General features: G+C 38.5%; 1 protein-coding gene across 1 annotated transcript in view; it reads right to left on the minus strand.

Moving 5' to 3' along the window:
* Positions 1 to 26,714, minus strand: part of MEI4 (meiotic double-stranded break formation protein 4) — a 203,623-nt gene that overhangs the window by 58,842 nt on the left and 118,067 nt on the right. The window contains exon 3 of the mRNA XM_065888658.1: positions 18,348 to 18,479. Coding sequence (XP_065744730.1) covers positions 18,348 to 18,479 — 132 coding nt within the window. The remainder of the gene's footprint in view (positions 1 to 18,347; positions 18,480 to 26,714) is intronic.

Below are 26,714 nucleotides of genomic sequence, written 5' to 3' on the forward strand. Positions count from 1 at the left end.
AACACTGGTAAAGGAAAAACTGCGCTAAGCTAAAATAGAGCTCATTATTGGGAATTTCTAAGTCCTTGTTAAATAATTCAAAATAAAAAGGGAAAAGCCATACTGAGGACCCCTCATCCCTATATTGTCCACTTGAGCACAGTTTGATGCAAACTCTATTCTCGCTGATGGATTGACTGCTGACTGCACCAGGCTTCCCAGATCTTAGAGATGATCAAAATATGCATCATCTGAGAAGACAATATGGTTTCTCTCTCAACTGAAATAGGTCAGCCGTTTCTTGCTCCGAGCTATGATTACTTTTCTCTTTATCTTACTAAAAACGATGATTTTGTTGCCACATTTTGCCCTGATATAAAAAGTTAGTTTACTTTGGAGAAAGTGCGCATAAACTCATTCCAGATTCAGCATCTTTAATTCTAGTTTCATAAATGAGTTGCTTAGCTTTCATTTTATTTAACAAGTTAAACAGACATTTGAAAAGTAAAAATGCTTCCTGATGTAAGCAGGTGAGCTTTTCAGCTTTCTTTTGTTAATAGGCTTTACTTCCAATTAAAAAAATCTGTTTTCATGTAGAAATTTCATTTACTTTGTAAACATTAGGCTTATAAAGTATTTAACATGAGTAGGCATATAATACTCTAAATTCAGATTTCACCCCAAGCTTATCAATATTCCAAAAGCATTGCCATTTCTAATAGCTTGGCTACTACACCCCAAAACATGCTGAGAGGTATGAACTGTACATAAGGAGGAAATATTTCTGTAAAAAAGCCATTAAAAGCTGAAGTTTCATTGTAAATGAATATAGTTCTGATGCTCAGAGACTTTTTCTTTTAGAATCTATTTTGTCTTTTTAATTGTGAAATATTTTTTCAACATAAAAATATGTCACAATATAAAAAGCATAGCTCTTGAGTACACAAACTATATATTTTCACCACTTGCTGATATTTTTCTTATATTTACTTCAGATTCTGTATTTTTAAAAGAAACTTGAGAAGTATGAATATACTGGAGAACTGTTTCGTGTGTGTGTGTGTGTGTGTGTTTGTTAAAGTTGCTTTGTGTATATAATTTTCAAAACTGGTTTATGTGAGTATCTCTCCTCCTTGGATACTTCCTTCTTCCCTATAAGTCAACATTTATGCTTTCAAAATTTATCACTGTTGACACACGAAGACCTAATTTATTCATTTTAACTGCCACAGAATATTCATTTTTGCCATACCACATCCAGCCATCATTTGAAAAGGGACAATGTTATTTCCAAGTTTGAGCTACTTCAGAAATGTTAACATGCACAGCCCTGTACAGGTGTCCTTTGTACAGTATACAAAGTATTTTAGAGCATAGATATCTTTAACTTTACCCGGTGATAAACTCCATTTCCCCACACAATCACTAACACCTGATATTGTTGCTAAGTTATCTTTTTTTTTTAAAGTTAATATCAATAGAATTGGTATGAAACATGTCATTGTTTTCTAGACTTGCATTTCCTGGAACCGCTGAGGTTGATCATCATTCAGGTTAATTTTCCTTCTGCGTTTTCCCTTCTATTAAAGTGCCTTTTCATATTGTTACCTCACTTTCCTATTGGATTGTTTAGCTCTTCTTATTGGTATGCAGTTCACTGTATAATATATAATATTATATAATTATAATGATAAATTTTACAGATTTTTTGAGGGAAATACCATAACCCTATTTACCATGTGAACAACTGAAATATATCTTTATAAAAACATTTTCTTTCTCAGCTGTCTTGGTTCCATAAACAATTCTAGCACACCGAGGCCTTGGGAACGTGACAGCCAGTTGGGAGGAAGAAGACAAAGCTGCTGGTACTTACTGGGAATATGCCCCCCGGAGAAAGACAAGAAGCTGATGACTAGGCCTATCTCCTCCTCAGGTGGACCTCCTGTATTTGCTAGTAGGAGGAAATTTTATCTATGGAACATCCTTAGTTGGACATTCCTAGCAAAAGAATTACTTATTTAAATGGACCCAGAATCTATGAGAGCTCCTTGAAGATGGTCATACAAGCTGTAAAATTCTCTGGGTTATAAAATGGAGATGCTTAACAACTTAAAGCTCCCTCTGTGTGAGACACCCCACAAAATCTCGCTTGGAGACCTCGTCTACTGTTCGAGGATAGAGAGACACATCTCTCCACAAGGACCCTGGGAAACACAGAGAATGTCCCACATCTCGCTCTGATCCACCTTTGCCCTGTGATTTTCTATCTCTTTGAAATAATTAGTTACGCTGGTATTGAATGAGGTCTCTCTGATTCACAGGATTCAATGTGACAATCCAGTCATGGGCGTGCTCACACGTATGGGTAGCGATTTCGCCTGGATAAGCCTGACCCTCACTGGACCTCTGTATTGTCTACTTTCTGCCTTGTTTCTGGACTCTATCTCTGCCTATCTGATTTTACTTGAAACAACATAGAAATGGTCTTTCTATTGATTTCAGTTTCTTCAAAAAATACTATCTTTGCCACCTTCCTACTTATTCTCGCCTCAAGGCAACTGGTTTGTTAATGAGGCCCAAATTGGAGCCAGGATTGGAGTTAGGATTCTTCAACGTTCATATAAAGTATAAACTAAAGAGTTATGCCTCTTTTTCCATGTTGCCTTTCTGCATTAACAAAACGCTCCACTTTTGTTAAAATTTAAAAATAAAATATACTGATAAACCAGCTTTCAGTAGTATAATATTTTTGTAATGCCTGATCAAAAGGATGATTCTGTGAAAATCAGGTACCATCTAGATCTAGACAAACCTATAAACTTATTAATAAAATTCTAATAAATAAAACAGAAAACTCACTAAAAACATGCATATTGTTTTTTATAGAGATATCCACCCCGTGCATTCTCTGTAACTATTTGTGTACCGGCTGGCTTTTCCTAGATGGCACCTGCTTGAATTCTATCTGAAAAGAGGAAGAAAGCTATTCAAAGGAGTTACAAAATTTTCCAACACGAAGTCCCGATGGTATAAGGATAAAAAAATTAAAATCAATGTCTTGATTTTGTTCTCTGTTTTGAACAAACAATGCAGGCCCTTAGAAAATCAATATGTCAGCAGTCTATGGACTCCTATGGGAGCCACCTTTTCAAAGTTATTTTAAAAACAAATAGAAAACCAGGGTGATTATGTCACAAGGTGGTGAATATACAGTAACTGTGGTGAGAAGATTCTGTCACTCCAAAAATGAATGACAGACACAAATTCTTAATTTTAATCAATTGATAAAGAAAAGACTCCAACAGGAGAATACAAAAAACATAATTTGTCAAGATATTAGGACAGTTTTATGCTCAGCATCATGTAAACAATTTTTTCAAGACCTAAGAAAACTGCATTCAAATAAGCAAAGCTATAGAAAAGGATAACAAAATAAGAGGATACAAGCCCACTTTATCATAAATCTGGTTCACAGATTACAGATGAAGGATATATTAAAATTGACACAAATATATTATCTACTATAATTTTACCTCTATAAAAATAGGTGAGGCAATATACATATCAGATGAAGACAAGTTAAAATAAAAACTGTGTCAGTGAAATACAAAGAACTAAGGTGGGCAGTCAGTGGCTTATTTATTTTTTAACTGGAGGTTTGTACCTCTTAATCTTGTTCACCTATTTCCCAGCTGCCCTGGCAATCACCCATTTGTTCTCTGTATCTGTAAGTCTACTTTTGTATTGTATTGTTCGTTAGTTTTTTAGATTCTCTATATAAGTGAGATCATATGGTATTTGACTTATTTCACTTAGCATAACACCCTCTAGATCCATCCATGTTGTCCTAAATGGCAAGATTTCTTTTTATGGCCAAGTAATATTCCATTGTACTGGCTATTTTAAACAAAAAATATATGTAAAAGCCCTGGAGGAGTATGAAATGTTTAGAATAGTGTTTGATATACAGTAGGGCTCAGTAAATATCTACAATAGTAATTATTATTGAATTTCCACTAATTATATAAAACAGGATCTCTCCTGCTTCTGATATACAAATACATTGGAAATTGAATCAGATTCATATCCACTGAATTATATATATTTATAGTTTTTGACTTAATGACCACTTAGAAAACTTTCTATCACTAAAATGTAGAATTGTTTCTCATGAAGTCCTTGGTGACATCTTTGCATTCGTTATGAAATCAACAAAGAAATAAAGTCTTTAGAGTGAGCTAAAGCACTCACTTTATAAAAGCACTGAGAAAATTATGTTATTATAGTTATTTTGGATTCAGAAAAAACTCTTAAATTTCAAAGAATGTATTTTAATTGAGGTATAGTTTACACACAGTGGAATGCCCAGAACTTCACAGTGCCTGTTTTGATGAGCTGTGACACTTGCAGGCGCCCCTGTAAGCACACGCCAGTCCTTCCTGTCCCTTTTTAGTCAATCCCAGGCCCACCTTCGAATCAAGCACTACTGTGGCATCTTCTGCCATACATTAATTTTGCCTGTTTCAGAACTTATTAGAAATTTAGTCAAACCATATATGTTCTTTTGGGTCTGGTTTATTTTTCTTAGTCTAGTATGTTTTAGGTTGATTCACCCTGTTGTGTGCATCACTGACTCAACACATTTTATGGTTGAATAATATTCTATTAAGTATGTTTAAGATAATTTACTCACTGATCCTCCTGTCAGTGGAAATGAGGCATTTTCAGATTAATACTCAAGATTAAAGATACTATGAACATTCACAGACAATTGTTCTTGTCAACGTAGCTGCTGAATTGCTAGGCCATGTGGTAAGCGTACGACTGACTTTCTGAGGAACTTCCAGTCTGTTTTATGTGCTCACTAGCAATTTCTGACTTCCTACAACCCCAGTAGAATTTGGTATTGTTAGCCTTTTAAATTTTAGCCATTCTTGTAACTGTCCGTTGTATTTCTCTTCTGACTAATCAAGCTGCACATTATTCATGTATTTACTGTCCATTAGTATATATTTTTTCATGTGTTTAAATCTTTTGCTCATTTTTTTATTGAATTGTTGATCCATTCTTTCCTGATCGAATTACCTTAAGATATGTCTACAACCAACTGGCTGTATGTGTGTGCTCTACTGCAGGATTATCTACTTGGTAGCTTTTTGGTAAACTCTAGGATTTTCTCTGTTCCTGGTCATGTTGATTCTACATATAGTTTTACTTCTTCCTTTCTCAAAGTACCGCAGCCTTACTGCAATGGCAAGGAGGTCCAGTACAGTGATAACTAGAAGAGATGAGAGAGGACATCCCTCCCTTGTTTCTCATCTTGGGGGGAAAGTATTTGGTCTTTCACCGTTGGTATATCTGTAGGTTTTTCATAAAAAACAAAATTTCTTAAGTTGAGGAAGTTTCCTTCTATTCATACTTTTGTATTTTTTCTAAAAAATCATGAACGGGTGGTGAATTTTGGCAACTGATTTTTCTGCATATACTCGGATAATATGGGTTCTCTGTTAATATTATGAATTATATTGATTGTTAATGAATGAGAAAACAACATTGCATTCCTGGGATAAATACCACCTGATGATCATGTAGTATTTTTTTGTATGCTGCAGCATTCTATCTATTAATATGCAGTAAGGATTTTACTTCTGTGTTCATCTGAGATATTCTGAGTTTGTTTTTGTTTTTCCTTGTAATGTGAGTCTGCTTTTGATACTGAAGTACTTATGGTCTCATGAAATGAGTTAGAAATGTTCCCTATACTTCCATTCTCTAAACAGAGTTTGTGTAAGAGTGCTATTATTTCTTTCTTAAATGCATGATCATTTGGTCCTGGACTGGGCTTTGTAGGGAAGTTTATAAATTTAAATACTTTATTTAATCAGCATAGGGTAATTTAGGTTTTCTATTTCTTCTTGAGTCAGTTTTCATAATTTTCAAATTTCAAGGACTGTGTGTTTAACCTAAATTGTTGAGATTACTGTCAAAATTTTTTTCATATTTATATTTATCTATTATATTTTTAACAGCTTTATTGGTATACAGTGCTTTTATATTTATGTTGAAATTTTCTATTTTCTCCTTATTATTCATATTTTCCTTTTTTTAATTGAATGAAAGGTTCCTTAAATTCTATAATGCTTTACAATTTTCAAAAGTTTCATACACATGACTTTAGGTAATCCCATAATAACCCTTTCTTTCTTCCTACCCCTATACTGCCGCTACCCCTTCCTTCTCCCGATTGGTAACCACTAGTTTGTTCTCTATCTGTAAGTCTGCTTAGTTTTTTTGTTTTATTCACTAGTTTTTTTCTTTTTTCGGTTCTTTTTTTTTAACATCTTTATTGGAGTATAATTGCTTTACAATGCTGGGTTATTTCTGTATAACAAAGTGAATCAGCTATATATATACACATATCCCCATATCCCCTCCCTCTTGTGTCTCCCTCCCTCCCACCCTCCCTATCCCAGCCCTCTAGGTAGTCACAAAACACCGAGCTGCTCTCCCTGTGTGATGCAGCTGCTTCCCATTAGCTATCTATGTTACATTTGGTAGAGTATATATGTCAATGCTACTCTCTCACTTAGTCCCAGCTGACCCTTGCCCTTCCCTGTGTCCTCAAGTCCATTCCCTACCTCTGTGTCTTTATTCCTGTCCTGCCTCTAGGTTCTTAGGAACCATTTTTTTTTCTTTTTTTTTAGATTCCACATATATGTGTTAGCATACGGTATTTGTTTTTCTCTTTCTGACTTATTTCACTCAGTATGACAGTCTCTAGGTCCATCCACCTCACTACAAATAACTCAATTTCATTTCTTTTTATGGCTGAGTAATATTCCATTGTACATATGTGCCACATCATCTTTATCCATTCATCAGTCGATGGACACTTAGGTTGCTTCCATGTCCTGGCTATTGTAAACAGTGCTGCAATGAACATTGTGGTACATGATTCGTTTTGAATTATGGTTTTCTCAGGGTATACACCCATTAGTGGGATTGCTAGATCATATGGTAGTTCTATGTTTAGTTTTTTAAGGAAACTCCATACTGTTCTCCATAGTGGCTGTATCAATTTAAATTTCCACCAAAAGTGCAAGAGGGTTCCCTTTTCTCCACACCCTCTCCAGCATTTATTGTTTGTAGATTTTTTGATGGTGGCCATTCTGACTGGTGTGAGGTGATACCTCATTGTAGTTTTGATTTTCATTTCTCTAATGATTAGTGATGTTGAACATCCTTTCATGTGTTTGTGGGCAATCTGTGTATCTTCTTTGGAGAAATGTCTATTTAGACCTTCTGCCCATTTTTGGATTGGGTTGTTTTATAGATATTGAGTTGCATGAGCTGCTTGTAAATCTTGGAGATGAATCCTTTGTCAGTTGCTTCATTTGCAAACATTTTCTCCCATTTTGAGGGTTGTCTTTTCGTCTTGTTTATGTTTTCCTTTGCTGTGCAAAAGCTTTTAAATTTCATTGGGTCCCATTTGTTTACTTATGTTTCTATTTCCATTTCTCTAGGAGGTGGGTCAAAAAGGATCTTGCTGTGATTTATGTCATAGAGTGTTCTGCCTATGTTTTCCTCTAAGAGTTTTATAGTGTCTGGCCTCACATTTAGGTCTTTAACCCATTCTGAGCTTATTTTTGAGTATGGTATTAGGGAGTGTTCTAATTTCAGTCTTTTACATGTACCTGTCCACATTTCCCAGCAACACTTATTGAAGAGGCTGTCTTTTCTCCACTGTATATTCTTGCCTCCTTTATGAAAGATAAGGTGACCACACGTGTGTGGGTTTATCTCTGGGCTTTCTATATTGTTCCATTGATCTATATTTCTGTTTTTGTGCCAGTACCATACGGTCTTGATTACTGTAGCTTTGCAGTATAATTTGAAGTCAGGGAGCCTGATTCCTCCAGCTCCATTTTTCTTTCTCAAGATCGCTTTGGCTATTTGGGGTCTTTTGTGTTTCCATACAAATTGTGAAATGTTTTGTTCTAGTTCTAGGAAAAATGCCAATGGTAGTTTGATACGGATTGCACTGAATCTGTATCTGTAGATTACTTTGGGTACTACAGTCATTTTCACAATGTTGGTTCTTCCAATCCAGGAACATGGTATATCTCTCCATCTGTCTGTATTGTCTTTAATTTCTTTCATCACTGTCTTATAGGTTTCTGCATAAAGGGTTTTTGTCTCCTTCGTTAACTCTACTCCTAGGTATTTTATTCTTTTTGTTGCAATGGTAAATGGGAGTGTTTCCTTAATTTCTCTTTCAGATTTTTCGTCGTTAGTGTATCGGAATGCCAGAGATTTCTGTGCATTAATTTTGTATCCTGCTACTTTACCAAACTCATTGATTACTGTAGCAGTTTTCTGGTAGCATCTTTAGGATTCTCTATGTATAGTATCATGTCACTGCAAAAAGTGACAGTTTTACTTCTTCTTTCCTAATTTGGATTCCTTTTATTTCTTTTTCTTCTCTGATTTCTGTGGCTAAACGCTTCCAAAAAGATGTGGAATAACAGTGGTGAAAGTGGGCATACTTGTCTTGTTCCTGATTTTAGAGGAAATGCTTTCAGGTTTTCACCATTGAAAATGATGTTGGCTATGGGTTTGTCATATATGGCCGTTATTATGTTGAGGTAAGTTCCCTCTATGCCCACTTTCTGGACAGTTTTTATCATAAATGGATGTTGAATTTTGTTGAAAGCTTTTTCTGCATCTATTGAGATTATCATATGGCTTTTATCCTTCAGTTTGTTAATATGGTGTATCATATTGATTGATTTGCTTATATTGAAGAATCCTTCTATTTGTGGGATAAACCCCACCTGATTATGGTGTATGATCCTTTTAACGTGCTGTTGGATCCTGTTCTACTAGTGTTTTGCTAGAGGAACTAACAGAATGAGTTCCTCCCTCTGCTCTATTTTGGAAGAGTTTGAGAAGGATAGGTATTAGCTCTTTGCTAAATGTTTGATACAATTTGCCTGTGAAGCCATCTGGTCCTGGTCTTTCATTTGCTGGAGGATTTTTAATCACAGTCTCAATTTCAGTGCTTGTGACTGGTCTGTTTATGTTTTCTGTTTCTTCCTGGTTCAGTCCATAAGGTTGTGCTTTACTAAGAATTTGTCCATTTTTTCCAGGTTGTCCATCTTATTGGCATATAGTTCCTTGTAGTAATCCCTCAGGATTCTTTGTATTTCTGCAGTGTCAGTTGTTACTTCTCCTTTTTCATTTCTAATTTTGTGAATTTGAGTCTTCTCCCTTTTTTTTCTTGATGAGTCTGGCTAATGGTTTATCAATTTTGTTTATCTTGTCAAAGAACCAGCTTTAGTCTTATTGATCTTTGGTATTGTTTTCATTTCTTTTTCATTTGTTTTTGATCTGATCTTTATGATTTCTTTCCTTCTGCTAACTTTGGGGGTTTTTTGTTCTTCCTTCTCTAGCTGCTTTAGGTGTAAGGTTCTGTTGTTTATTTGAGATTTTTCTTGTTTCTTGAGGTATGATTGTATTGCTATGAACTTCCCACTTAGAACTGCTTTTGCTGCATCCCATAGGTTTTGGGTCGCCGTGCTTTCATTGTCATTTGCATCTAGGTATTTTTTGATTTCCTCAGTGATCTCTTGGTTATTAAGTAGGGTATTGGTTAGCCTCCATGTGTTTGTATTTTTTCCTCTAATTGATATCTAGTCTCATAGCACTGTGGTCGGAAAAGATATTTGATACGATTTCAAATTTCTTAAATTTACCAAGGCTTGATTTGTGACCCAAGATGTGATCTATCCGGGAGAATGTTCCATGAGCACTTGAGAAGAATGTGTATTCTGTTGTTTTTGGATGGAATGTACTATAAATATCAATTAACTCTATCTTGTTTAATGTGTCATTTAAAGCTTGTGTTTCCTTATATACTTTCATTTTGGATGATCTGTCCATTGGTGAAAGTGGGTTGTTAAAGTCCCCTACTATTACTGTGTTACTGTCAATTTCCCCTTTTATGGCTGTTAGCATTTGCCTTATGTATTGAAGTGCTCCTATGATGGGTGCATAAATATTTACAATTGTTATATCTTCTGCTTGGATTGATCCCTTGATCATTATGTAGTGTCCTTCTTTGTCTCTTCTAATAGTCTTTATTTTAAAGTCTATTTTTTCTGATATGAGTATTGCTACTCCAGGTTTCTTTTGATTTCCATTTGCATGGAATATCTTTTTCCGTACTCTCAATTTCAATCTGTATGTGTTCCTAGGTCTGAAGTGGGTCTCCTGTAGACACTATATATATGGGTCTTGATTTTGTATCCATTCAGCCAGTCTATGTCTTTTGGTTGGAGCATTTATTCTATTTACATTAAAGGTAATTATCAACATGTATGTTCTTATTACCATTTTCTTAATTGTTTTGGGTTATTTTTCATAGGTATTTTCCCTCTTTTGTGTTTTCTGCCTAGAGAAGTTCCTTTAGCATTTGTTGTAAAGCTGGTTTGCTGGTGCTGAATTCTCTTAGCTTTTGCTTATTTGTAAAGATTTTAATTTCTCCATCAAATATAAATGAGATTCTTGCTGGGCAGAATAATCTTGGTTGTAGGTTTTTCCCTTTCATCATTTTAAATATGTCCTGCCACTCCATTCTGGCTTGCAGAGTTTTTGCTGAAAGAGAAGCTGTTAACCTTATGGTGATTCCCTTGTATGTTATTTATTGCTTTTCCCTTGCTGCTTTTAGTATTTTTCCTTGTATTTAATTTTTGATAGTTTCATTAATATGTGTCTTGGCATGTTTCTCCTTGGATATATCCTGCATGGGACTTTCTGCACTTCCTAGAGTTAATTGACTATTTCCTTCCCCATATTAGGGAAGTTTTGAACTATAATTTCTTCATATATTTTCCCAGACCCTTTCTTTTTCTCTTCTTCTTCTGGGACCCCTACAATTTGAATGTTGGTATGTTTAATGTTGTCCCAGAGGTCTCTGAGATTGTCCTCAATTCTTTTCATTCTTTTTTCTTTATTCTGCTCTGTGGTAGTTATATCCACTATTTTATCTTCCAGGTCACTTATCTATTTTTCTGCCTCAGTTATTCTGCTCTTGCTTCCTTCTAGAGAATTTTTAACTTCATTTATTGTGTTGTTCATCATTGTTTGTTTACTCTTTAGTTCTTCTAGGTCCTTGTTAAACGTTTCTTGTATTTTCTCCATTCTAGTTCCAAGATTTTGCATCATCTTTACTATCATTACTCTGAATTCTTTTTCAGGTAGACTGCCTATTTCCTCTTCATTTGTTTGGTCTGGTGGGTTTTTACCTTGCTCCTTCACGTACTGCATATTTCTCTGTCTTTTCATTTTGCTTAACTTACTGTGTTTGGGGTCTCCTTTTCACAGGCTGCCAGTTCATAGTTCCCGTTGTGTTTGGTGTTTGCCTCCAGTGGGTAAGGTTGGTTCAGTGGCTTGTGTAGACTTCCTGGTGGAAGAGACTGGTGTCTGTGTTCCGGTGGGTGGGACTGGCCTTGTCTTTCTGGTGGACAGGGCTGGGTCTGTTGCTGTGTTTTGAGGTGTCTGTGAACTTAGTATGATTTTAGGCAGCCTCTCTGCTAATGGGTGGGGTTGTGTTCCTGTCTTGCTTGTTGTTTGGCATGGGGCGTCCAGCACTGGAATTTGCTGGTTGTTGGGTGGAGCTAGGTCTTAGCATTGAGACAGAGGTCTCTGGGAGACCTGTCTCACCGATTTATATTATGTGGGGCTGGGAGGTCTCTGGTGGTCCAATGTCCTGAACTTGGTTTTCTCACCTCAGAAGCTCAGGCCTGACACCAGGGTGGAGCAACAAGACCCTGTCAGCCACACGGCTCAGAAGAATAGGGAGAAAAAATGAAAGAAAAATAAAAAAAATTTTAAAAGATAAGTAAAATTTAAAAATTAGTAAAAGAAAAAAATAATTAAAAAAAAGAAGAGAGCAACCAAACGAATAAACAAATCCACCAGTGATAACAAGCGCTAAAAACTATATTAAGATAAACATAAAAGTCAGAAACACGTCAGTCGCTGACAGCAAACCACAAGTCTACAGTTGCTCCCAAAGTCTACTGCCTCCATTTTGGGTTGATCCGTTGTCTATTCAGGTATTCCACATATGCAGGGTACATCAAGTTGACTGAGGATTTAATCCGCTGCTCCTGAGGCTGCTGGGAGAGATTTCCCTTTCTCTTCTTTGTTTGCACAGCTCCTGGGGTTCAGCTTTCGTTTTGGCCCCGCCTCTGCGTGTAGGTTGCCCTCAGGCTTCTTTTCCCACCCAGATAGGATGGGGTTAAAGCAGCAGCTGATTAGGGGGCTCTGACTCAATCAGGCCGGGGGCAGGGAGGGGTACGGAATGCAGGGCAAGCCTGTGGCAGCAGAGGCCAGAGTGAATTTCAACAGCCTGAGGCACACAGTGTGTTCTCCCGGGGAAGTTGTCCCTGGATCATGGGACCCTGGCAGTGGCAGGCTGCACAGGCTCCCCGGAGGGCAGGTGTGGATAGTGACCTGTGCTCACACACAGGCTTCTTGGTGGCGGCAGTAGCAGCGTTAGCATTTCATGCCTGTCTCTGGGTTTTGACCTGATGGCCGCGGCTCGCGACCATCTCTGGAGCTCATTTAGGTGGTGCTCTGCCTTCTGTGGGCAGACAGGGAAGGAATCCCTTCTCCTCGTGCACCCTGAAACAATGGTCTCTTGCCTCTTAGGCAGTTCCAGACTTTTTCCTGGACTCCCTCCTGGCTAGCTGTGGTGCACTAGTCCCCTTCAGGCTGTGTTCACGCAGCCAACCCTAGTCCTTTCCCTGGGGTCTCATCTCTGAAGCCCGAGCCTCAGCTCCCAGCCCCCGCCCGCCCCGGTGGGTGAGCAGACAAGCCTCTCAGGCTGGTGAGTGCTGGTCAGCACTGATCCTCTCTGCTGAAATCTCTCTGCTTTGCCCTCTGCACCCCTGTTGCTGCGCTGCCCTCCGTGGCTCCGAACTTTCCCCCTGCCCACCCCGTCTCTGCCAGTGAAGGGGCTTCCTAGTGTGTGGAAACCTTTCCTCCTTCGCAGTTCCCTCCCACTGGTGCATGTCCTGTCCCTATTCTTTTGTCTCTGTTTATTCTTTGTTCTTTTGCCCTACCCAGGTACGTGGGGAGTTTCTTGCATTTTGGGAAGTCTGAGGTCTTCTGCCAGCATTCAGTAGGTGTTCTGTAGGAGTTGTTCCACATGTAGATGTATTTCTGATGTATTTGTGGGGAGGAAGGTGATCTCCACGTCTTACTCCTCCACCATCTTGAAGGTCCCTCCCTGTTGTATTTTTTAGATTAAGTGATATCATATCTGTCTTTCTCTGTCTTATTTCACTTAACATAATCCTCTCCAAGTCCATTCATGTTGCTGCAAACGGTAAAATTTTATTCTTTTTTTATTGTTGAATGGTATTCTAGTGTGTGTGTGTGTGTGTGTGTGTGTGTGTGTGTGTGTGTGTGTGTATGAGATCACATCTTTATCCATTCATCTCTTGCTGAACACTTAGGTTGCTTCCATAACTCAGCAATTATAAATAATACTGTTATGAGCATTGGGGTGCATGTATCTTTTCTAATTATTGTTTTTCAGATATATACCCAGGGGGGTTATATGGTAGTTTTATTTTTAGTTTTTTAAGAATCCTCCATACTGTTTTCTATAGTGGCTGCACCAATTTACATTCCCACCAACCGTGCACGAGGGTTCTCTTTCCTCCACATCCTCACCAACATTAGTTACTTGTCTTTTTGATGATGGCCTGTCTGACAGGTGTGAGACAATATCTAACTGTGGTTTTGATTTGAATTTCCCTGATGATTAGCTATGTTGAGCACCTTTTCATGTGCCTGTTGACCATCTGCATTTCCTCTTTGGAAAAATGTCTATTCAGTTCTTCTGCCCATATTTTTATTCCAGTTGTTTGGTTTTTTTGATGTTGACTTTTATGAGCTATTTATATACGTTGGATATTAACCCCTTATCAGTCACATCATTTGCAAACAGTTTCTCCCATTCTGTGGGGTTTTTTTTCATTTTTCTTTTAACACACATATATATGTGTGTGTGTGTACGTATGTATATATATATAAATAACTGTCTTTGTCCTTATATGCTGATTCCACTATTTCTGTCATTTCTGGTTCTATTTCTATTAACTAATGCTTTTTCTCATGGCTATGAGTTACACATTCTTTCTTTTTCACATGCGTGATGTCTGAATGGACGTAGACATTAATGATATCATATTGTTGAGCTTCTGTATTATGTTGTTCCAGCAGGCAGCTAATCTAGCTGTGAATCAGCAAGAATCTTCAAGGTGTGTTTCCAAGCTCTGTTAGAATCCCTCCAGCATAGCCTTTTCCTAGGACTGTAAAGTACTGTACTGCTAAGTTGTAACATTTTAAGGTCTCTACTGAATGCCTTATTAAGTAAGATCTTGCCATTATATCTGGATAGAATTTGGATGGTCCCAAGCACTGTGTGAGGTCTGGCCATTATGCAGCTCACAATTTCTTTGTAATATTTCTTTCCTGAGTAGTTTTTCTTTGCTTGGCCTTGTGAAGTGTCCTCCTACACATGTACAGCTTAGTATTCAACAAATGATCCAGAAAACCTCTGTTCAAATTTCCTGAGTTCTTCTTTTCAGGGTTTTCTTCTCTCCATGACTCTGATCCAGAAATTCTCTGCATCAGTTCTCTGGAACTCCAGTCTCTGCCCCATCAGTTCAGTGAGACTGCTGGGACTTGGCTAGGCTTCCTGTGCCACAGTCCAGAAAGGGCCTCCAGGCCCAAAGTCAAGGCAATCAGGGGGCTCACATAGTTCGCTTCCCTTATTTTAGGAATTGCAATTTTGTACTGCCTGTTGTCTGAAATTCACTAAGTCATAAATTTTTCCAGAGTTTTAGCTGTTTACATTGGGAAGGCTACTCTGTTAACAATGAACTTTATGACTTTTTAAATACTTTTTAATAAGTTCCAAGAAATTTTATTTTTTAAAAATAATTAGACATTTTATTATGCTTTTTCCAAAAAGTCATCTTAATATGCAAGTTTGAGATGCAAATCACCAATAAGAGTTGAATGCAGTTAATGCAATCAAGTCAACTTCTGAAATGTATCTCCATGAATCAGTTTCAGAAAATGGTTAATGTTAAGTTTTATATCAGAGGTCAAAATGTATACAGCAATGACCTGTATGTCCAACAATAAGACTACGTCTAAGAGACATAAAGAAAACTGGAAAGTCAAAAAATATGACTTCAATATTTATTAGATTTTTTTTGCATAATCCATATTACATATAATATATATTACTGTTTATATCTGATGAAAAATTAAATCATTTAAGCCTGACATTTATAATAGTCAGCTAACATCTAATATTACAATAAAGCTTGTCTTCTTTCCTTGTTTGTACATCTGCCTCTCCCATTCCACAGTACTTTTCCCTGAGTCCCTGTTCTCTTTCTGACTATGATTTCATGATTGCCATATAGTGATATTCCCCTAATTTTTGTGTATGTCCCCTCCTTTCCCTCAAGTTTTAATTTCATATTTCCATCTGCCTATATTTAGATTACTTCAATGTTTCCTCATATTCAATATATACAAACTCAATTTTTTCTGCTCACAAAGAAGCATTGCTTCCCATTTACCTAATTCTTCTTAGTGATATTTTTCCTATCTCTTAGTTTTATAATATTAATTTTTGCACTGATTCTTCTCTCTCCTTCACATTAAATCTTTTCTTGACTCCTTTGGATAACACTTCTTATATACAAGTGGTTATTTCTACTCCTGCTTGTGGAAGACTTATTACATTGAGAGTCCCGAATAAATGGCTTCCCTGCATTCACACCCTTTGCCCTGTATTCCCTCCTATTCTGACGCCATCTCTTACCACCATGTTACTGAATTTCTGAGCCTTACATGTGATAGACACCTTGGATTGACTACATCATTAGTCATTCTATCATCCTTTTAGAGTAAAGAAGCTGAAAAAGCATAAAACTACATTTTCTGTACTTCCTTGATGCTAGGGTTCTGAATATGTTGTTGGCTTAGAAATAAACGCACTCACAAAAACTGAATTAGTTGAAACTGAATCACACAGTGAGACTGGACAACACAGGGCATATATCTGGCTGTTGCACCTTGTAGCAGGACTGTTTTATGGACGCTGTGTCTGTAGTAGTAGCTCCTTGAGTCAGCAGGCAGCTTCCTGGTCATGACAGCAAAGGCAGCAATTCCTTCGGAGCCTATTCCTATTCAGCTGGGTAGTTGCGGAGGTCATTCGTGAAAGTACGGCCTAGTCTCTTCTTCAACTATTCCATAGCTATTCATGTATCCTTTTCTGCTTAAATTGGCTGGAGTGAATTCTGTTATCCATTGTTAAGAATGCTGATGAACAGTTTCCTTGTCTTTAAACAAGGATACTAGTATCTTGAAGGGTTACTAAAAGGATTGAATGGGACAATTCGGGTAAAGCATAACACATATTACCCGCCAAAAACTAGTTCTTGTTGTTGTGTTATTGTTACTCTTATTCTAAAGTGGCTTAACAATCAGAATGCCTGGGTCTGAATTATGGCTCTTAGCATATGTTCTTTCTGCAACCTTGGTCAAGTTGCTTGACTGCTCTAAGGCTTGACTTCTTTATCTATAAACTAGGTAAATAATATAACTACTTCATGTATTTTGGTAAAAATTAAGTGAGCATATGTAAATAAAATTTTCTTTTCTGTGTTTTGTTATTTTCCACACAAATCTGATTCCATCAAACTAATTTCCCATATTGCTTCCTATTTTTAATGCCATGACCTTACCTTGTTTCCTCAGAATTCTGAGCACACTTTTTAAAACTAACACCCAAGCGCCTCAACATTATGTATTCACTCCTTTTCAATTCAAATCCATTTTTCAAGCTGTTCCTTTTTCATGAAATCTTTTCAGGGACTTGCAACCTACCTTGATCACTTCCTTGATCTTGGAGCTCCTACAAACGGCACCATGCATTTTAACACTTCACTGTTTTTTTTCCACTAGTAAATGTGCCTTATTTCTTTCTCAAATGGATTTTTAGCTCCTTGAGATCAGTAACAACTACCTTCTAAAAATACATCTACAGGGGCTTCCCTGGTGGTGCAGTGGTTGAGAGTCCGCCTGCCGATGCAGGGGACACGGGTTCGAGCCCTGGTCTGGGAAGATCCCACATGCCGCGGAGCAACTAGGCCCGTGAGCCACAACTACTGAGCCTGCGCATCTGGAGCCCATGCTCCGCAACGAGAGAGGCCGCGACAGTGAGAGGCCCGCGCACCGCGATGAAGAGTGGCCCCCGCTCACCGCAACTAGAGGAAGCCCTCACACAGAAACGAAGACCCAACACAGCCAAAGATAAATAAATAAATAAATTAATTAAAAAAAAAATACATCTACAGAGCTCTTACAAGGGTTCACCATTTAACAGTCACTTGAAAAACTGCTGACTAGATGATTTACCATGACACTGATTGAATTCAAGTAGATTATATAATATTTTGGAATATGTTATTAAATATAGAGAACTTAGATATAAGAACTTGGTTAAAAGCATTTAATATTATATAAATATATATTTCTCTTATTTTTTCTCTTTACCAAAACATTTCTGTCTCTGGTTTCCTTTATTTGTGTTTAATTCTAACCACAGAAAGAATAATATTAAGTGAGCTGAGAAAGTGAACACGTAATATGCCACTGTCAACATTAGAACACGGGAATGACTTCTGTTTCTTAGACACATTTGTCAGCAGTGACATAAGAGTTTGCACAGATAAAAGAGCATTGTTTTCAACCTTGGTTGCACACTGGAATCACCTGGAGAACTTTAACAGTACCAATACCTGCGTCTTAACCCCAAAGACCTCCGTTTAATTGGACTGGCATATGGCTTGGCAACAGAATATTTACAGTTAGCCACATGAGTGTCATGAGCAATTAGGAATAAGAACCACTGGTCAGAGGCTGTTCTCCATTTATCATCCTCTCCTGTTCACTTTTCTCTCACTGCTTTGCTTTAGGAACACACTGCCTTCTTGGAGAGGTTTAAGGCCATTCCTTTGCCATCACTAGTGACACCTGTGGCACATATATACCAGTAAGGACGATAAAATGGCATTATTTTGAAAACTATTTTCTGAAAATACCTTTCTGTAATTTCAGCAGGCAGCAACAGTATTCATGTACGTTAGAAATAAGGTAACGACTAAAATATCAGCCTGGCAAAAAGAGAGGGGAGGAGAAAGGGAAAGAAAAGTCTACAGCTGCATTAACTATAAATGAAAGTTACAGTGTCAAGTTATATGTACCTGATTGATGGCGCCCAGATCATCAGCGAAGCTGTTTACTTCTGACAGAAGCAGAGATATTATAGATTTTCTCAACAAGCTGCAACTTCCCAGGGTTACCAGACTCTGAGAGACATAATGCTGCACCTGAAACTAAAGATCAAAATGAGTAGATTTCTATTTTCTATCAAGTTAGCTCAAAATATATTTAATGGGCACTTTCTAAAATTTACTATTGAGCTCCATGCTGCAGGGAGTACAAAAAGTGTCAACATAATTCTGGGTCAGTCTCAAGCAAAACTGTGAAACAGACAGATTATCATAATAGAAGTAATGAAATTTTATAGCAGTTAATATTTTGAAATGTGTGACAAGGTGCTAAAATGGAAGTTTTAGCTGAAGAACCAAAAGATCATTATCATTTAGATAGAGTACATACAGAATGAATCAAGATGATAAAACAGGGCTTCCCTGGTGGCGCAGTGGTTGAGAGTCCGCCTGCCGATGCAGGGGACATGGGTTCGTGCCCCAGTCCGGGAAGATCCCACATGCCACGGAGCAGCTGTGCCCGTGAGCCATGGCCACTGAGCCTGCGCGTCCGGAGCCTGGGCTCCACAACGGGAGAGGCCACGACAGTGAAAGGCCCGCGTACCACAAAAAATAAACAACAAGATGATAAAACAAGACTCTCAAGCCCTTACCCACTAAATATATTGGGTGGGCCAAAAAATGCCTTCGTTTTTTTAAGTAAAAATAAAAGACACAGCTTTCCTTTTCGCCAAGAACTTCATTGAACAACATATTCACCCTTTTGCTCCACTACCTTCTGCCATTTTTCAGGCAACTTCATAATTCCATCTATCCAAAACTTTTAATCTTTTTGAGCAAAGAACTGTTCCAGGTACCTTTTACAGTCTTCCAGGGAATGGAAATTTTTTTCCATTAAGAGAATTTTGTAAAGACCTAAATCAATGGAAATCTGAAGGTGCGATGTCTGGTGAATACGGTGGATGAGTCAGAACTTCCCAGCCAAGCTGTAACAATTTTTGCCTGGTCATCAAAGAAACGTGTAGTCTTGCGTTATCTTGATAGAAGATTATGCGTTTTCTGTTGACTAATTCTGGACACTTGTCATTGAGTGCAGCTTTCAGTTGGTCTAACTGGGAGCAATACTTGTTGGAATTAATTAATTGTTTGGTTTTCTGGAAGGAGCTCATAACAGAGGACTCCCTTCCAATCCCACTATATACACAGCATCACCTTCTCTGGATGAAGACCTGCCTTTGGTATAGTTGGTAGTGATTCATTTCACTTGCCCCACAATCTCTTCTGTGCCACACAGTTGTACAGTATCCACTTTTCATTGCCCGTCACAATTTGTTTTTAAAATGGAACGTTTTCATTACATTTCAGTAGAGAATCGCATGGGAAATATGGTCAAGAAGGTTTTGTTCACTTAACTTATGTGGAACCCAAACATCAAAGCGATTCACATAACCAAGCTTGTGCAAATGATTTTCACGCTTGATTTGGATAAGTCGGACTTGAGTATGTCAGCTATCTCCCGTGTGGTATAACGTCTCAATTATTGTTTCGATTTGATCGCTATCAACTTCAAATGGTCTACCCGACCGTGGAGCAGCATCCAGCAAGAAATCTCCAGCAAGAAACTTCACAAACCACTTTAGACACGTTCAATCAGTCACAGCACCTTCTCCACACACTGCACAAATCTTTTTGTGTGTTTCTGTTGCATTTTTACCTTTCTTGAAATAATAACGCATAATATGCCGAACTGTTGCTTTTTATTCTTCCATCTTCAATATTTAAATGGATACACAAAAATTCACCAATTTTGATGTCTTTGTTTTTTTTAAAGCACGCTGATATGACAGCTGTCACATACAGTCTTAACAACATTGTTTCGAATGAAGTTAAAGACAACTAAGTGCTACTAAAGCCATCTAACGGAAAAAAATCAAACGAACCTTTTGGCCCACCCAATAGATACGGAGATACAGAGGCAGAGGTGGATAAACAGGGTAAGAGGAAAAAGTTTGAAGACGTTTTTGAGGGGAGTCCCACCTCCACGTTGCAGAGGGACAGGTGTGGGTGTGGGTGTGGGTGTTTATTCTCCACTAGTCAAAAGTCTAAAGTCATGGGGCTTCCCTGGTGGTGCAGTGGTTGAGAGTCCGCCTGCCTATGCAGGGGACATGGGTTCGTGCCCAGGTCCGGGAAGATCCCACATGCCGCGGAGCGGCTGGGCCCGTGAGCCATGGCCGCTGAGCCTGCGCGTCCGGAGCCTGTGCTCCGCAACGGGAGAGGCCACAACAGTGAGAGTCCCGCGTATTGAAAAAAAAAAAAAAAAGTCTAAAGTCACAATGTTTTAGAGTGAGGAGAAAGAAATGTGGGACTCTGAATTTTCATCTAGAGGCAGCAGAAGATTTCGTCATTAAATAAATTTCAAAGGATTGTGGGAGACAATAAACTATATCCCCTATAGTTAGTCGGAGAAAGGCCATTTGATTATAATTCACATAAAGTTGCATATAACTCATATCTGGAATTTCATTAAATCTTTCCTTTAATATATCTGGGACAAAGGAGGCTTCATGGAGTATCTCAGAACACAGAAACAGCATCTGCCTTGCCATTGTTCTCTATGGGCTTAAAATCAGATTGAGGAGACACTGCTTTTATATGTAAAATGTTTAAATGACAATGCTTAAATAACTAATGCCATATGAAACTAGGAAATGCCATCTGTGTCCTTTACGATGTATACTTAATATAGATATTTCTCAAACTAACATTTTAATAGTATACTTTAACTTTAAAAGTTAATCAGTGACACTAAGAAAGTGAATGGATTATAGACTTCAAAAGAAATTTCTATTATAAATCTGGACACGCATAACTAGTTGTTAATTTTTGAACTCTACTTACCAAATTTAAAACTAAAACCACATCAATTTATTATCATAGAAAATCATAGTTATTTATCATTGTTATTTCCTAACAATGTAATTAGCGAAGACTCCCATCTTTTATAACTCTCCAGTATGACTTATTAGATGTCACATGTCTTACAACATTTTATTTTGTACCTGAAAAAACAGTACTTTTACCTAAGTCCTAAAAAACTTCGGTTGAGTATTTCACTGATGCTTTGTTTATTTATCTTTTTTCCTCAATATTTAATCTTTAGGAGATAACATAAAGAGAAGAAAAATTTCACCATAAACTGAAAGGGACTTTACAGAATGGGGATGAAATGAAAGTGTGACGGGTAGGCTAGACTCTGGAGCCCAACACCGCCTGAGTCAAATCCCAACTCCATGCTTACTAACTTGTACTAAAACAACTGACTTAACCTTTTATGTCTCAGCTTACACATCTGCAAAACAGTGTCTGGGACAGCACCCACTACATAGAGTCGTGCATATTAAGTTAGACAGCAAAACTGATTAACATAGGGTCAAGCCCCTAGCAAGTGCCCAATAAGTGTTAAATGTTATAATGTAGGATAATAATGTAAAAGCATTGAAGGTTATACGTGTAATTCACTGACCCTTAAGAAGTTTAATACTAGAAATAAAATCCATTTGTCTAGAGTTAATACGGTCCTTTTAGAGGACATTGCTGAGAAGGAAATTTCACCACAAAGAGATTTTCCACAATACAGCTATGAACTGTGACTGTCTCCCCAGTATGACTGAGGTTCAAACGAGAGCAGACTAAGTATAGAGCCATTAAGGTGATTTAAAATTCTGTGAATATTATTATAAAATGGCCTCTCTTCTTCCTTACATTTTAATTGTCACTTGCCCTTTTGTAAATGCAGTGGAACTTTGAGAGAGGCTGACATGGAGGCCTGGGCTCACATTATGCATGCGTCAACTGCAGCGGAAACCGTGGAAGGACCTGCCAACACCCATGCCATCATTTTCTACTCTAGCACATCTTTCTGCATTTCAGGGACAGAGGAGCTAGAAATAAATTTCCCTAGATTCCTCTGCAGTTAGGATTTTGGATGAGGTTTGAGTTCTGCCAATCAGAGCACTCATTTGAGAACCGGATTTAGCAGTGTATTACGGAAGAAGAGAAGCGGGCTCAGGGCATGCGTTTTGCTAGCGCAGACTGTAGCAGAGGCGGCACAGTTCTGGCTTATCCTGCAGCTGTTTCAGAGGCTTCCTGCGTTTCCAGGTTCTTAATCCTAGTAGAAGCAGCGGGATGCTATCTTGGTGACCCACTGGTTTAGGGAGTCATTGCTGTAAACTCCGTCTTCCCAAATGTGCTTGGATCTATATATCCACCTGGAAGATTCACAGAGCTCCGTGCCGCATAGAAGTCTTGAAATATTCAGGGGTGGAAATTCCTACCACATGCCCAATAAATTTGCCTATCTGACCTGTTCAGGACATTGAAGGATCTTGGAGAATAACAGTGAATTATCACAAAATTCATCGGGTGGTGTTTGTAATTACACAGTGCTAATTCCTGTTCCAGATGTAGCTCCCTGCCTCTGATGCATATTAGACAGGTCTTGATCTGGGGGGTTGCATTCACCTAGGAGACAGCAGGGCACTTTTCCTGTCCTATTAAGGCTATGTCAACTTGCTGGCTCCGGGCCATTATTTAATAGTTCGTAGGATTCTGGACATTGAAACGTTCCACAGGATACCGTGCCAGTGCACTGTGCTGATGACATCATGCTGATATGGCAGGGGTTTTGAGGGCCCCGGTAAATCACATGCATTCCAGAGAGGGAACCCCAGAATTCAGGTGCCTGATACACTTGGGCGGTTTCTGGGTCTTAGGCATGTTGGAATACACCCCTAAAGTGAAAAACATGTTGCTTTAGATGTACTTACTATCACTAATAAACAGTGATGAGTCTCTGGATTGATGAGTCTCTGGATATTTGAGGCAACATATATTTCTTTGGTTTTCTACTCAGATGCATATATTGAGCAACCACAAGGCTGTGAACTTTGAGAAGGGCCCAGAGGAGCATATTAAGATCTCTAGCTGGTCTACGCTGGGGAACAACAGGCTCTGCCACATGGACCTTATGAACAGTAAGAGCCAATATTCCTGGAGCTAATCAGTACACCTGTAGCTGACCCTAATGAGACAATCACAAGGGTGGGGGGCACTTGGGTTTGGGAAGAAAGTCATAACTTTCTTTCATAATATTACCCTTTATAGAAAAAAGAAAAACTCCTTGCTCATGCGATTTGGCCCCAGTAATGACTGAATGAGTGCCTGATAGTGGGACACCAAGTGACTATACGCCCAGAGCTGCTCATCTGAACTGGGTGTTACCTAAGGTTAGGTATACACAGCGGTACTCCATCATCAAGTAGCTGTACTAGATACAAAATTGGGATCAAGCGGGAACTGAAAACAGAAGTAAATTTTCCTTGAACAGTTAGTTCCAACTAGAATACCATTTCTTATAAGGTTGAGTGATAGGAAACTTATGTTCTAAACCAGTGACCGATATCCGATACTCTTTCTCCCACATCCAGAATATACAGGTTCAGGAGCCAAGCTATGAAAGTCAGACTGGGAACTCCCAATATTACATCTAATGATTTATTGGCAAAGTGTTATTCCCATCCTTGTGGCATTGGATTTTGTCTTAGAGGTCTACATAACTAAGTGAAAATGGTTCCGATCAAAGGACCGAACAATGGCTTCGTGAACTGGAAGCTGAGATTTCCACCTCGCTACACGGATTTCTTTATGCCACTGTACCAATGGCAAAAAAGAAGTTCCTGTGTTGGCTGGTGCAATTGACCTCTATGGTGGAGGAAAACAGGCATTTACAATGCCATGTCAGCAGGGAAGATTACATCTGGAAGCCAGGGATTGCCCTCTATTTCTGAGACGTCCAAGTGGCAGAAATAAATAGGATACTACAGCAACTTCATGAGGCAAGATGACCAAAAGGTCAGATCCTTCAGGGATGAAACTCTGGGTAAGCCAACTAAGTGAGGTTCTGGCTGACAGCAAAGGGAGAATGTAATTGGCAGTGGAGGAAGAAAATCAATACAAATTATGGAATTATAACCAGTTACAGAACCGAAGGCCATGATGGGTTACTTTATTCCTTCTTTGTGGGTATGTGTGTGTTTATTTTATAATTTAGTCCATGAATTACAAAGTATCAAACTAGAATTGTGACTGAACTAGCACAGGGATGATCATCACATCACACTATATCACACGAAAAGATCGAGATTGAATCCTTCCTTTTGATAAGAGGTCTATAGATTTTTGTTTCTATAGAGCACTGGTGCATTATGTTTTCACAGCACGTTGCTGTTGCTACTGAGATTTGGTGGAAGTTTGAATATGGGAAAAAGGGAGTATATGAACACTGAATAACTAGAGGAGCAGTCCACAGCAGGTAGACTGGGATCACCACTCAAATATTCTTCAAGCATGCTTCCAGTGCTAAAGAGGCTAAAACTCTCTTTTAGGGAGGGTTCTGGATATAATGTAAATGTTTGTAATAAGTCGATCTTATGTAAGACATAGTCAGAATTACTTGAGCTGAAAGGCAGGTTGCAGGGCATCCCTTTTTTTTTTAAAGAAGATGTTGGGGGTTGGAGTTTATTAATTAATTAATTAATTAATTTTTTGCTGTGTTGGGTCTTCGTTTCTGTGTGAGGGCTTTCTCTAGTTGTGGCAAGCGGGGGCCGCTCTTCATCGTGGTGCGTGGGCCTCTCACTATCGCGGCCTCTCTTGTTGTGGAGCGCAGGCTCCAGACACGCAGGTTCAGTAGTTGTGGATCACGGGCCTGGTTGCTCCGCGGCATGTGGGATCCTCCCAAACCAGGGCTCGAACCCGTGTCCCCTGCATTAGCAGGCAGATTCTCAACCACTGCGCCAGCAGGGAAGCCCCAGGGAATCCCTTTTGAATGATGATATGGTTCCTAGAAGATGCAGCAGGATTCTGGAACAGATGGCAGAAGTGTTCCTGATTCGGGAGATTCCTGATGATGACAGAAGTGCTATCGGTCTGGGACTGGCAGCTTTGGTGACTTCTATCTCTGTGCTGCCTCGATCATGGCAGAAGCAGCAGCAACCCTGATTCTGTGGTGTGGTTTACAAGAAGAGATTTTAAGACAAATTTCAGAACTGTGCTTAATGTGAGCACTGATCCCAAAGATACAAGTTCAGTAGAGAAAGAGAAAAGAGTAAAAAGAACCAAGCAGAGATTCAAGAACATGTGAAATAAAAACTCAAGGCAGATGAGCTCAGGAGCAGAATGAAGATGACTGAGGAAAGAGTCTATGTACTTGAATACAGGTCAGTAGAATTTATGCAGCCTGAGGAGTGAACAGAATCTCAGGGGTGCATGGGACAATGTACACAGGTCTATCAAGCGTAATTGGGATCCAGAAGGAGAAATGGGTCAGAGAAGGCAGAAAATGTTTGAACAAATAATGGCTGAAAACTCCCTGAATTTGGCCAAAGACATACATTAAAGAATCTCATTGAACCCAAGCAATAAATATAAAAAGAAAAAATAAAGCCTAGGCATATCAGAGCCAAACCCTTAAAACTGTGGATAAAGAGACAAAGTTGAGAGCAATCAGAGAAAAATGACACCTTACAGGGCACATAATAACAAATAACTGTGGACTTCCCATCAGAAACTAGGGTGGTTTGAAAAGACTAGATTATTATCTTTAAATTGCTGGAAAAAAAAGAAATGTCAACCTAGTATTCTATATCCAGCAAAAAATCCTTCAAGAATAAAGGTAAAATAGATATTTTCAGATAAAAAGTAAAAGTAAGAAAATAGGTAACCAACAGAGCCACAGCATAAGAAATGCTAAGATAAATTATTTTTATGCTTAGTAGAAATGATACTAGTGGAAAATTTGAATCTTCATGAAGAAACGAAGGGCATCAAAAATGGTAACTATTTGGGTAAATGTAAAAGTTTATTTTCCCCTTAATTTCTTCAAAATACAAGTAAAATATATATACAATATTGTCTTAGATGTGGATTAATATATGTGACAATTATAGCATAAGAAATAAGGGCATGAGCCAATGGTCAATTTATCGCCTCTCAGCTCCAAATTCACCCTTCAATATATGATCAGCGACAACAGACAGCATTCTTTTAAATATCTCTCCTTTACATGAGCAACACAGCAGGTTTCTTAGCAGAGGATACTGAGAAAGGATTAACTGCAGGAGAAAGAAGGTTTCCTGCTGTTTCTGGCTGCTGCACAGCGGGCCGGCGGCGTGGATGGGAGGACATCTGGTGGAGCTCAGCCCCAGCTGCCCATCCAGAACATCAGGTCCCCTGAAGACCTTGCAAGCTCACCCTAGCCTGGCGATAATCCTCCCATAACCCTCT

This window comes from Phocoena phocoena, chromosome 12 (assembly GCF_963924675.1).
Source record: "Phocoena phocoena chromosome 12, mPhoPho1.1, whole genome shotgun sequence".
In the NCBI taxonomy this organism is placed as follows: domain Eukaryota; kingdom Metazoa; phylum Chordata; class Mammalia; order Artiodactyla; family Phocoenidae; genus Phocoena; species Phocoena phocoena.